The sequence below is a fragment of the Acipenser ruthenus genome, chromosome 32, assembly GCF_902713425.1.
Source record: "Acipenser ruthenus chromosome 32, fAciRut3.2 maternal haplotype, whole genome shotgun sequence".
NCBI classification, from domain to species: domain Eukaryota; kingdom Metazoa; phylum Chordata; class Actinopteri; order Acipenseriformes; family Acipenseridae; genus Acipenser; species Acipenser ruthenus.
Genome location: NC_081220.1, coordinates 3,866,636 through 3,878,888, shown reverse-complemented (window position 1 = coordinate 3,878,888; position 12,253 = coordinate 3,866,636). Strand labels below are relative to the sequence as shown.

At 47.3% G+C, this 12,253-nt stretch overlaps 1 protein-coding gene across 1 annotated transcript in view; it reads right to left on the bottom strand.

Annotated features, from left to right (window-relative positions):
* Positions 1-11,427, bottom strand: part of LOC117395175 (ankyrin repeat and death domain-containing protein 1A-like) — a 44,296-nt gene extending 32,869 nt beyond the window's left edge. Inside the window, exons 1-2 of the mRNA XM_059006195.1 lie at positions 11,253-11,427; positions 1,248-1,351 (exon numbers count right to left, since the gene is read on the bottom strand). Coding sequence (XP_058862178.1) covers positions 1,248-1,351; positions 11,253-11,286 — 138 coding nt within the window. The 5' untranslated portion in view covers positions 11,287-11,427. The remainder of the gene's footprint in view (positions 1-1,247; positions 1,352-11,252) is intronic.
* Positions 11,428-12,253: the final 826 nt, after the last annotated feature.

The following is a 12,253-nucleotide window of genomic DNA, read 5'->3' as shown; positions in this document are numbered from 1 at the left end:
CCCAGTGCACGAACAATCCACTTACAGGAGTCTGAAACATCTTAATGTCCTCCTGAACGTCTCCGCTGAGTTTAAGAGTGTGCTTAGAGTATATACATAAATAAAAAGAGTACGTTGTGAAAATTCTTGACACTGGTGCGTGAGTGGTTTCAAGCCCATCCACACTTTGTGATGGTGTTCCTTCCACCTTACTCTCCCTTTTTGAATCCCATCGAGGAGTTTTTTTCATCCCGGAGGTGGAAAGTGTGCGATCGCAACACTTACGAAAGAGCAACGCTTCTCCAGGCCATGGAAGAGGCCTGTGAAGACATAACTGTGAAGACACTCACGCAGGTTTATCCAGGATGCATGGCCAGAGATGACATCCACTGCGATGTCGATGAAATACTTTGGCCTGATAGAAATGAAAGGATGGATAATGAATAAAGTCAATGGTCACTAAACATTTGTGTCGTTGATTCTTTTGAAGCAAACTGTGATTTGATGTGTAAATCTTCAGTGATATCTATACCTGAATCAACAGGAAAATTGACATACTTTACACATGTGTCACATAGGAATACAATTTACAAATACGTAAGCAGATAGACATGTCTTGTAAATACATTAAAAAGTGGATTGCTAAATATTCTGATGCTGATATTTTACATTTACTACACCTTTGTGGAACAAGCTGAAGACATGAGCTAATCAATAGATGACAAGTGTGTATAATTTTGATGGCAATATTTGATTTTGAGAAGGGGTTTATTGGAAATGAAAGCAATACTGCAATTTGCAGTGGATTTTGGCTGTTTTGCAAAGTGGAAGTCTGTTTCGATGGTTGTGTTAACTGTTTTGAGAACATGGAACTTTGTTTTAAAAAATGTGCCAAATCAATTGAGAAAAATTGTAACATCATGTAATGAAAGAAACTACAAAATTATATTGCAAGTGTCTACTGGAAGCCATGAGATTAGTACAGTATTTCATGTTAGATTTTTCAAATGCTGTCAGTTTTTTGTTAAGTAGGCCTATATGAAAAACTACAAAGCGGTGTGTAATTCAATATGTTAACGTGACATTATTCAGCAGGTTTCATTCGACTTTATGAAGCAGAATGTGTTAATTCAATGGGGTGATGCAACGCTTTTGGCCATAGCTGTAGTGGAATTTTGGCAAATACTGCACTGTGATTGGTTGATTTCTGATATGTGATTTGTAGTGCATTAACAGCACTGTTGCTGTTCCAGTGGCAGTTCACTCACGCTGTCTGTGGCGTTCACGTGCACCTTGCTCTTCAGCAGGGCGAGGGCTGCCTGCGTGTCGTTCCTCTTCGCAGCTTCGTGAAGCTCCTTCTCCGATCTCAACACTTCAAAAACAATACAACTTACTTTTATATAGCGCTCTTCATGTGACGTATCCCAGCGCACTTTACAATAAAACTAAAAAAGACAAATAAAGCCAACGGTCAAGCAATCGAGCTGAAAAATAAGCTAAACTCAAACAGATTGATTTAAAAGTTCCAGCTGTGCCAGCGTTCTTGATATGGGATTGGGATAGAGTTCCTCCATCGCCCCTCCTGATTTCAGCCGACTTCTAGGAGCTACCAGGCCAGCATTGGCTAATCTCAGGGTAGGACGAGGGGCACGAGGTGCCAACAGGTCCTGCAAATATGAAAGCCCTAAGCCATGAAGGGCTTTATAAGTAGTAAGGAGAATTTTAAAATTGAACCTGAACTAAACAGGGAGCCTATGTAGGTATGTAAGTCCCGGAGTGAGGGCTGAGAGTGCGAGGCAGCACGCTGGCTGCAGCACTGTGAACCAGTTGGAGCTGAAGCAGTTTAGAATCAGGAACGCCAGCAAACAAAGCATTGCAATAATCTAGCTGAGAAATAACAAAGGCGTGAACCAACATATCAGCATCTTTTTCAGATAGAATGGATCTCAATCTGGAAATGTTCCTCCCATATCAGATATAAGGGGTCTCAATCTGGAAATGTTCCTCCCATATCAGATAGAATGGATCTCAATCTGGAAATGTTCCTCACATATCAGATAGAAGGGGTCTCAATCTGGAAATGTTCCTCACATATCAGATAGAAGGGGTCTCAATCTGGAAATGTTCCTCACATATCAGATAGAAGGGGTCTCAATCTGGAAATGTTCCTCCCATATCAGATATAAGGGGTCTCAATCTGGAAATGTTCCTCCCATATCAGATATAAGGGGTCTCAATCTGGAAATGTGCCTCACACATCAGATATAAGGGGTCTCAATCTGGAAATGTTCCTCCCATATCAGATATAAGGGGTCTCAATCTGGAAATGTTCCTCCCATATCAGATATAAGGGGTCTCAATCTGGAAATGTTCCTCCCATATCAGATATAAGGGGTCTCAATCTGGCAATGTGCCTCACACATCAGATATAAGGGGTCTCAACTGGAAATGTTCCTCCCATATCAGATATAAGGGGTCTCAATCTGGAAATGTGCCTCACACATCAGCTATAAGGGGTCTCAATCTGGAAATGTTCCTCCCATATCAGATATAAGGGGTCTCAATCTGGAAATGTTCCTCCCATATCAGATATAAGGGGTCTCAATCTGGAAATGTTCCTCCCATATCAGATATAAGGGGTCTCAATCTGGAAATGTTCCTCCCATATCAGATATAAGGGGTCTCAATCTGGAAATGTTCCTCCCATATCAGATATAAGGGGTCTCAATCTGGAAATGTTCCTCCCATATCAGATATAAGGGGTCTCAATCTGGAAATGTTCCTCCCATATCAGATAGAAGGGATCTCAATCTGGAAATGTTCCTCACACATCAGATATAAGGGGTCTCAATCTGGAAATGTTCCTCCCATATCAGATAGAAGGGGTCTCAATCTGGAAATGTTCCTCCCATATCAGATATAAGGGGTCTCAATCTGGAAATGTTCCTCCCATATCAGATATAAGGGGTCTCAATCTGGCAATGTGCCTCACACATCAGATATAAGGGGTCTCAATCTGGAAATGTTCCTCCCATATCAGATATAAGGGGTCTCAATCTGGCAATGTGCCTCACACATCAGATAGAACGGGTCTCAATCTGGCAATGTTCCTCACACATCAGATATAAGGGGTCTCAATCTGGAAATGTTCCTCACATATCAGATAGAAGGGGTCTCAATCTGGAAATGTTCCTCACATATCAGATAGAAGGGGTCTCAATCTGGAAATGTTCCTCACATATCAGATAGAAGGGGTCTCAATCTGGAAATGTTCCTCACATATCAGATAGAAGGGGTCTCAATCTGGAAATGTTCCTCACATATCAGATAGAAGGGGTCTCAATCTGGAAATGTTCCTCACATATCAGATAGAAGGGGTCTCAATCTGGAAATGTTCCTCACATATCAGATAGAAGGGGTCTCAATCTGGAAATGTTCCTCACATATCAGATAGAAGGGGTCTCAATCTGGAAATGTTCCTCACATATCAGATAGAAGGGGTCTCAATCTGGAAATGTTCCTCACACATCAGATATAAGGGGTCTCAATCTGGCAATGTTCCTCACATATCAGATAGAAGGGGTCTCAATCTGGCAATGTGCCTCACACATCAGATAGAACGGGTCTCAATCTGGAAATGTTCCTCACATATCAGATAGAAGAGGTCTCAATCTGGAAATGTTCCTCACATATCAGATAGAAGGGGTCTCAATCTGGCAATATTCCTCACACATCAGATATAAGGGGTCTCAGCACGCTGCCCCACATCAGCCAATCGACGAGCACAGCACAGCTGATTGCAATGATGGGACTCGGCGGCCGCATGGTTCACCTTGGGCCAAGATGGCCGCCCGACCCAGAACTTCCTGTCTGGTCAGAGTTCAGCCTCCTGACCCAATCACGGTCAACCCTACACAGCGCTGCCAGTGATCAGGAGGGCGAATTACGAAAGGGAATCCTTTCAATCCTGTCACACATCCCCACCCCCCCCAGAGTGGAGCTGTAGGCACACTCGGCCAACCCTAACTCCCCTAATTGACCCCCCTCCCTTGAAAAAAAATCAGCATTTTGATGATCCTTACCCGAACGATGTTTAACAGTGAAGTTAAAGGGTTGCAGCGTCAGACTCCACCGAGTAATCTGGGCGTTTGTGTCCCTCATCGTGTGAAGGACCGCCCCAGGAGATAATATTGAAGAGAGTTTGTGGTCCATTTAAAATAACCACGTCATCAATATACGCCACCGTATACTGATGATGGAGACATAACACCTTGTCCATCAGTCTCTGGAATGTACCCAAAGGGCATGGTCTTGAAATGTAACAAGCCATCCGGGGTAGCAAATGCGGTTTTCTCCTTGGAGCTGGGTGTTAGCGGGATCTGCCAATATCCCTGTGGCAGAGCAGGGCTCTGCCATTGTAAATATTGGCAGGGATGGGGTTAAATTATCCTCCCTGCCCAGGTTTATTGTGTCAGGTGACTGGGGGTTGAATAATTAACAATCAATCAGCACCCAGCCACCTGACATAAAAGGAGTCCTCAGCTCCTCAGTAGGGAGAGGTAGCTGAGGAAGCAAGTGTGTTTTTTTTGGTGCTTGCTGGTTTTTCTTTGTGTGCTGTTTTTTTGTTAATTTTGCAATCCGGTGAAGGCAAAGCTCAGCCTGGAAGCTTTACTTTGTGTTTATTGTTTGTGTTTAAGAACCTTTTGTTTGGCTCTCATGCCTGTTTTGTGTTTTTTATTTTATAAAAGTCTTTTGTTTGAACTGCAGTCTGTCTCTGGGCCTCATCCCTTGCGCCATCTTGTCACAATCCCTTTGTCAGGTCCAGAGTCGACAAGTACCTCGCCTTACCCAGTTTGTCGAGGAGCTCATCCACTCGGGGCATGGGGTACACATCGAACTTGGAGATAGCGTTCATCTTTCTAAAGTCCACACAGAAATGAGTGGAGCTGTCCTTCTTAGGTACCATTACCACGGGACTACACCACTCGCTCTGGGAAGGCTGCACTGCTCCCAGCTCGAGCATACTGGCCACTTCCCAGCGCATTACACCCCGCCAACTTTCCGGGATCCGATAAGGCCTCTGACGCACCCGAACACCTGGCAGAGTAATAATGGCATGTTCAATAATGTCAGTTCTACTGGGAAACTCAGATAAAAACATCACTGAATTCCTCAATTAATTGGCCCAGCTCCTGTTTCTGATGGAGGAGTAACTGTTTCCCCATCGAAATCTTAGTTGTTTGGCCAGGTGGCCCCGCCTCAGGACCAAAATCCTCCTCGGGGCTATCATTAGCAATAAACAGGGCTTCTCTGTCTCTCCAAGGTTTTAACAAATTTACATGATAAATTTGGAGTGGTTTTCAGTGGTTGGGCAGCCTGATTTCATAATTGACCCTCCCTATAGCCTGAACCACCTCATAAGGCCCTTGCCACTTGGCAAACAACTTAGATTCAGATGTGGGAAGGAGCAGCAGTACCTTATCTCCAGGTCGAAAAGTCCAAATTTGTGCTTTTTGATTGTACTGTTGTTGCTGCTGATGCTGAGCATTGTGCAGGTTCTTTTGAACCAAACGACAACTAATTGTAAGCGAGCCCACCCCGGCACTACTCTCTGGCAATCGGGACTCTCCGCTACACATTTCCTCACATCCACATGGAGTCCTATCCAATTAAACCGGGCCAATATTCCTTCCAAGGTCTTTTCCCGCCCCAGGTGGCCAGAAAAGGGAATTTTATGTGCCAACCGCATTACCTCCTGGTGGAAAGACCCTGGAACTCATAATTGGGTTACAGGCTGTCCAGTGCCCGGGGCTTGGGATACCCTATACAGCAAATGCCCCGTCACGATGAAGTAAGGAAATGTGAGCGGCCCGCAGCCTTCAACTTCCTTCCCCTCGACAGACCAAACCCACCACCGGATGTGCACCAGAGTGGGGTCATTACTTTGCTCCCACTCTAGGTCCACACCCCAGTCCCAGAATTGCGGTATGCTGAGCGGGGCCTAAGTAGCTTCTGCTCTAGGGATCTCAGTAACCCGCTCCCGCTGGTCACACTGGACACCCGCCCCCTTCTGTGTTTGTTTGACAGGCAAAGCAGATTGTCCCACCAATTCCCAGCCTTGTCTCATTAATACCCCCTCAAGTTTCTTGGCCCGCCGCTCTCTTTTAGTTTTACGGGGCCGGAACCTGGAAGTAAACATGTCGGCCTGCAATGGGAAGATCCGGCCAATTGGAGCCCCCGTTGCGACCACCCTTTCTACAATGGGTGGCCGAGCCACATTGACCTTTCTGTATAGTAAGGCCAATCTAAAAACCAATAAGGAGGCTGTGTGGTCCAGTGGTTAAAGAAACAGGCTTGTAACCAGGAGGTCCCCTGTACAAATTCCACCTCAGGCACTGACTCATTGTGTGACCCTGAGCAAGTCACTTACCCTCCTTGTGCTCCGTCTTTCGGGTGAGATGTAATTGTAAGTGACTCTGCAGCTGATGCATAGTTCACACACCCTAGTCTCTGTAAGTCGCCTTGGATAAAGGCGTCTGCTAAATAAACAAATAATAATAAACTCGACCCAAAATTACTGGGTACGTCACCTTTTTGGGGACGGCCACGACTACGTGGCACGTCCGACCTTCCACAGTCATTCTAACTTTAGTGGTAGGATACGCCTTGGTTTCTCCATGAATACACAAGATGGTCACAGACCCCTGTGGCCACCAGGGCGTACCCTCCAAGAGAGCAGACTGAATTATAGTGTGACTACACCCTGAGTCCACTAATGCGTGGGTACTCATATTACCAACAACTACTTAATAATGCAAGGCCCCTCCCGACCCCCTCTCCTGTACGCACCACCCTCTACGACCGGACATCGCAAGGCCACGTCACACTCCATTGTGGCAGGACAGAATCTCGAGATGCGCCCCACCTCATGGCACCGGAAGCAGGTAGGGGAAGGAGGTGCTGTGGTTCATGGCTGCGTGTCCCTCGGTCCACCACTAGGGGGGGTTCAGGGATTCTCTCTGGCCCAGCTGGGAGCTAACCTCGGTCTCCACTTTGGAGGCGAGGCGCTCAAAGGGAAAGGGAAAACTGAAGGTCTTGCTACATTCTTTGGGTGCGCTGGCGAAGGTCGATGCTTCACTGGGACCGCTGGGGCTGGACTGGGGTCCACCCAAAGCAGTGCGTCCTCAAAGGCCTCCGCCAGCTCGACGGCCTTGTCCATCATCTCGGGGCTGTGGCGAGCGACCCAGGCTTGAGGCTCCGGTTCCAACACCTCCAGGAACTGGGCGACCCCCACAGACTCCATGATTTGCTGAGTGGTCCGTTCAGTGGGACGCAGCCAGGGGGTCAGATGGTCCCAAAGTTGCTGGCCCGCGATGCGGGGCTGGGTTCCCTCTGGCAGCTTGTACGTCCAGAAACTCCGGCAATGCGTTTCCAGGGTGATATTGAAGCGCTGGAGGATAGCTGTCTTCACCTTGGGGTAATCCTCCACTGCCACGTTGCTCAGGGCCCGGTATGCCGCCTGCGCCTCACCAGTCAGACAGGGGGCGAGTTGTGCCACCCAACATCCGGCAGGCCACCCTGACACTGTGGCCACCCACTCAAACATGGTCAGGAAGACCTCCGGGTCATCTTCCGAGGTCATCTTTTGCAACCGGATTTTGGGCGTCGGTGGCGCTGGTCCAGCTGCTGCGGCCGGGAACTGGGCTTGGGCCTGGGCATCCTTCTGAGCGTCCCTGTCTCTCCTGATCCTCCAGGACGGCTTGCAGGGTGTGCCGGTCCATGCTCATCCCACTTCTGACATCACCTTGTGGGAGGGTAGTGGGTGGAGCTTAGGGAAGGGCCAGAAATGACAGCACACAGGAGCTAGAAGTGACGTTTAGTGATGGAGCCCTGTACACAATGAAAATCACACACAATGAAAATAAACAGTCCAGTATTGCAGAAAGCAAACAAGAAAACCACCTGGAATACCAGCAATGGTGAACTCAGGTTTCAAATAAAAAGAGTAAACAAAAACATAGCGGTTACAAAAACAACAATGAAGGAAGCAGTTTCTCTGTCCTGCTGCACTGGGTTTCTCTGTCCTGCTGCACTGGGTTTCTCTGTCCTGCTGCACTGGGTTTCTCTGTCCTGCTGCACTGGGTTTCTCTGTCCTGCTGCACTGGATTTCTCTGTCCTGCTGCACTGGGTTTCTCTGTCCTGCTGCACTGGGTTTCTCTGTCCTGCTGCACTGGGTTTCTCTGTCCTGCTGCACTGGATTTCTCTGTCCTGCTGCACTGGGTTTCTCTGTCCTGCTGCACTGGGTTTCTCTGTCCTGCTGCACTGGGTTTCTCTGTCCTGCTGCACTGGGTTTCTCTGTCCTGCTGCACTGGGTTTCTCTGTCCTGCTGCACTGGGTTTCTCTGTCCTGCTGCACTGGGTTTCTCTGTCCTGCTGCACTGGGTTTCTCTGTCCTGCTGCACTGGATTTCTCTGTCCTGCTGCACTGGGTTTCTCTGTCCTGCTGCACTGGGTTTCTCTGTCCTGCTGCACTGGGTTTCTCTGTCCTGCTGCACTGGGTTTCTCTGTCCTGCTGCACTGGGTTTCTCTGTCCTGCTGCACTGGGTTTCTCTGTCCTGCTGCACTGGATTTCTCTGTCCTGCTGCACTGGGTTTCTCTGTCCTGCTGCACTGGGTTTCTCTGTCCTGCTGCACTGGATTTCTCTGTCCTGCTGCACTGGGTTTCTCTGTCCTGCTGCACTGGGTTTCTCTGTCCTGCTGCACTGGGTTTCTCTGTCCTGCTGCACTGGATTTCTCTGTCCTGCTGCACTGGGTTTCTCTGTCCTGCTGCACTGGGTTTCTCTGTCCTGCTGCACTGGATTTCTCTGTCCTGCTGCACTGGGTTTCTCTGTCCTGCTGCACTGGGTTTCTCTGTCCTGCTGCACTGGGTTTCTCTGTCCTGCTGCACTGGGTTTCTCTGTCCTGCTGCACTGGGTTTCTCTGTCCTGCTGCACTGGGTTTCTCTGTCCCTGCTGCACTGGGTTTCTCTGTCCTGCTGCAGTGGGTTTCCTCTCACCGTCTCTTGGCTTCCTTCCAAGGATTAACGACTAGTCCTGGGTTTTTTCCCACCACAGTAATCCACCTAGGTTTTCCAAAGTTTCTGCATTCTGTGAATTACAGCAGGTTTGTAAAAGCAAAACAACACAGCACAGCGCGTCTCTTCCGTGTTTTGAGTTCAGGACAGGGAGACTGAATGGCAAAACCACGCTGCCTAAATACTGCCGAGCCCCGCCCCTGTCACAGTGCCTGACGTGACACAGTGAGGTCTCTGTAACTGAGCTTATGTGGGGGTCCAAACACAGCTCTGGGTCCGCAGTGATTCGCACATTGTTCACACTATGAGATGAAGTCAAAAGATTCCCATCAAAGGAGATTTCAAGACTAGGTGATTTAACCAAGTTCTGTCTGAAGACACGGATAGCACCTCTGTCTTATTGGGATTTATTTTTAGACAGTTTACAGCCATCCACGACTGAATTTCACTCAGGCACCGGAGACAGCACAGAACCCACTATCTCCGATTTAGTAGGGAAATAACAAATAGATCATCCAAGGTTGTATTTGTTAATAACTGATCCAAGGGGGAGCATATAGACACTGAACACAGGGAGCAAGGATTGAGCTTGTGGAGCTCTATTATTATTACTATTTATTTCTTAGCAGACGCCCTTATCCAGCGCGACTTACAGTCGTAAACAAAAATACATTTCAAGAATCACAGTACAAGTATTAATACAATTAAGAGCAAGAGAAAATACAATGACTTTGGTTCTAGCAAGTACAAGTATGACAAAATACGATTCAATAACAGAGCAGATAACAGTGTCAGTGATAGTTACATCAGGATATAATTAAATACAAAATACTACAGATTAAATAACACTTGACAGATTACAGTACTCTAACGTACAGGATTCAATGGTCAGCTCTGTCTCACATCCTCATTGGACTTGTCATATTGCCTCGGGTGGTCAGCTCTGTCTCACATCCTCATTGAACTTGTCATATTGCCTTGGGTGCTCAGCTCTGTCTCACATCCTCATTGGACTTGTCATATTGCCTCGGGTGGTCAGCTCTGTCTCACATCCTCATTGGACTTGTCATATTGCCTCGGGTGCTCAGCTCTGTCTCACATCCTCATTGGACTTGTCATATTGCCTCGGGTGCTCAGCTCTGTCTCACATCCTCATTGGACTTGTCATATTGCCTCGGGTGGTCAGCTCTGTCTCACATCCTCATTGGACTTGTCATATTGCCTTGGGTGGTCAGCTCTGTCTCACATCCTCATTGGACTTGTCATATTGCCTTGGGTGGTCAGCTCTGTCTCACATCCTCATTGGACTTGTCATATTGCCTCGGGTGGTCAGCTCTGTCTCACATCCTCATTGGACTTGTCATATTGCCTTGGGTGCTCAGCTCTGTCTCACATCCTCATTGGACTTGTCATATTGCCTCGGGTGGTCAGCTCTGTCTCACATCCTCATTGAACTTGTCATATTGCCTCGGGTGCTCAGCTCTGTCTCACATCCTCATTGGACTTGTCATATTGCCTCGGGTGGTCAGCTCTGTCTCACATCCTCATTGGACTTGTCATATTGCCTCGGGTGGTCAGCTCTGTCTCACATCCTCATTGGACTTGTCATATTGCCTCGGGTGCTCAGCTCTGACTCACATCCTCATTGGACTTGTTATATTGCCTCCGGTGGTCAGCTCTGTCTCACATCCTCATTGGACTTGTCATATTGCCTCGGGTGGTCAGCTCTGTCTCACATCGTCATTGGACTTGTCATATTGCCTCCGATGGTCAGCTCTGTCTCAGAGAACACTTCTGCTAAGAGAACGCTTGGCTTGCTTCCCGAGGGGTGTTCTCTTAGCCAGTAGTGATCTGCCGCTGTGGATCAAGTTTCCTTTTGCATTGCTAGCAATACAGGAGCTGTGCACTCGAGGCTTCTGGTGCTCACTAATATAAAGACACCTTTGCTGATCTTGCCTTTGCATATGTCTATCGCAGGCACCGAGCAGTGAAGAGCAGCTCCGAGCTCTCAGCGCTGGCTTCAGGTATCCTGACTAGCACTACTACTGGATCACCGTACCCACCTCATCACAAGGGCACCAAAAATTACTGCTAATCACTAATCAATAACATATCAGGGGACGCGGATACAAAACTAACAAAATGGCACTTGACGCTACTTTCTTTTTAATAAATAAATAGAAAGCGTATCCTGGGTACTCACAGCGTTCATCCTCGGGAGAAGGCTCATCCTCCATTCTCTCGCGGGTCTCGTTCCTCAGCTGCACCTGAATCAGAAGGGAGCCGCGCCTGCCGAACACTTGAGGCTTCTGATTAGTTTAACGTGTCGCTCTGTTTATTGAAAGCAAAGGTAGGTGTGAGATGGTGCCTGAGAGGGTGATGAGCTCAAACCTGCACCACCTGGTTCTGATGCAAAGTGACTGTTTGAAGAGCTCAAACCTGCACCACCTGGTTCTGATGCAAAGTGACTGTTTGATGAGCTCAAACCTGCACCACCTGGTTCTGATGCAAAGTGACTGTTTGAAGTGGCGTGGCTATGGGCTAATGTTGAACACAATTTAACATTATATATATATATATAGTACTGTGCAAAAGTTTTAGGCAGGTGTGAAAAAATGCTGTAAAGTAAGAATGCTTTCAAAAATAGACATGTTAATAGATTATATTTATCAATTAACTAAATGCAAAGTGAGTGAACAGAAGAAAAATCTAAATCAAATCCATATTTGGTGTGACCACCCTTTGCCTTCAAAACAGCATCAATTCTCCTAGGTACACTTGCACAAAGTCAGGGATTTTGTAGGCATATAGTCAGGTGTATGATTAAACAATTATACCAAACAGGTGCTAATGATCATCAATTCAATATGTAGGTTGAAACACAATCATTAACTGAAACAGAAACAGCTGTGTAGGAGGAATAAAACTGGGTGAGGAACAGCCAAACTCAGCTAACAAGGTGACGTTGCTGAAGACAGTTTACTGTCAAAAGTCATACACCATGGCAAGACTGAGCACAGCAACAAGACACAAGGTAGTTATACTGCATCAGCAAGGTCTCTCCCAGGCAGAAATTTCAAGGCAGACAGGGGTTTCCAGATGTGCTGTCCATGCTCTTTTGAAGAAGCACAAAGAAACAGGCAACGTTGAGGACCGTAGACGCAGTGGTCGGCCAAGGAAACTTACTGCAGCAGATGAAAGACA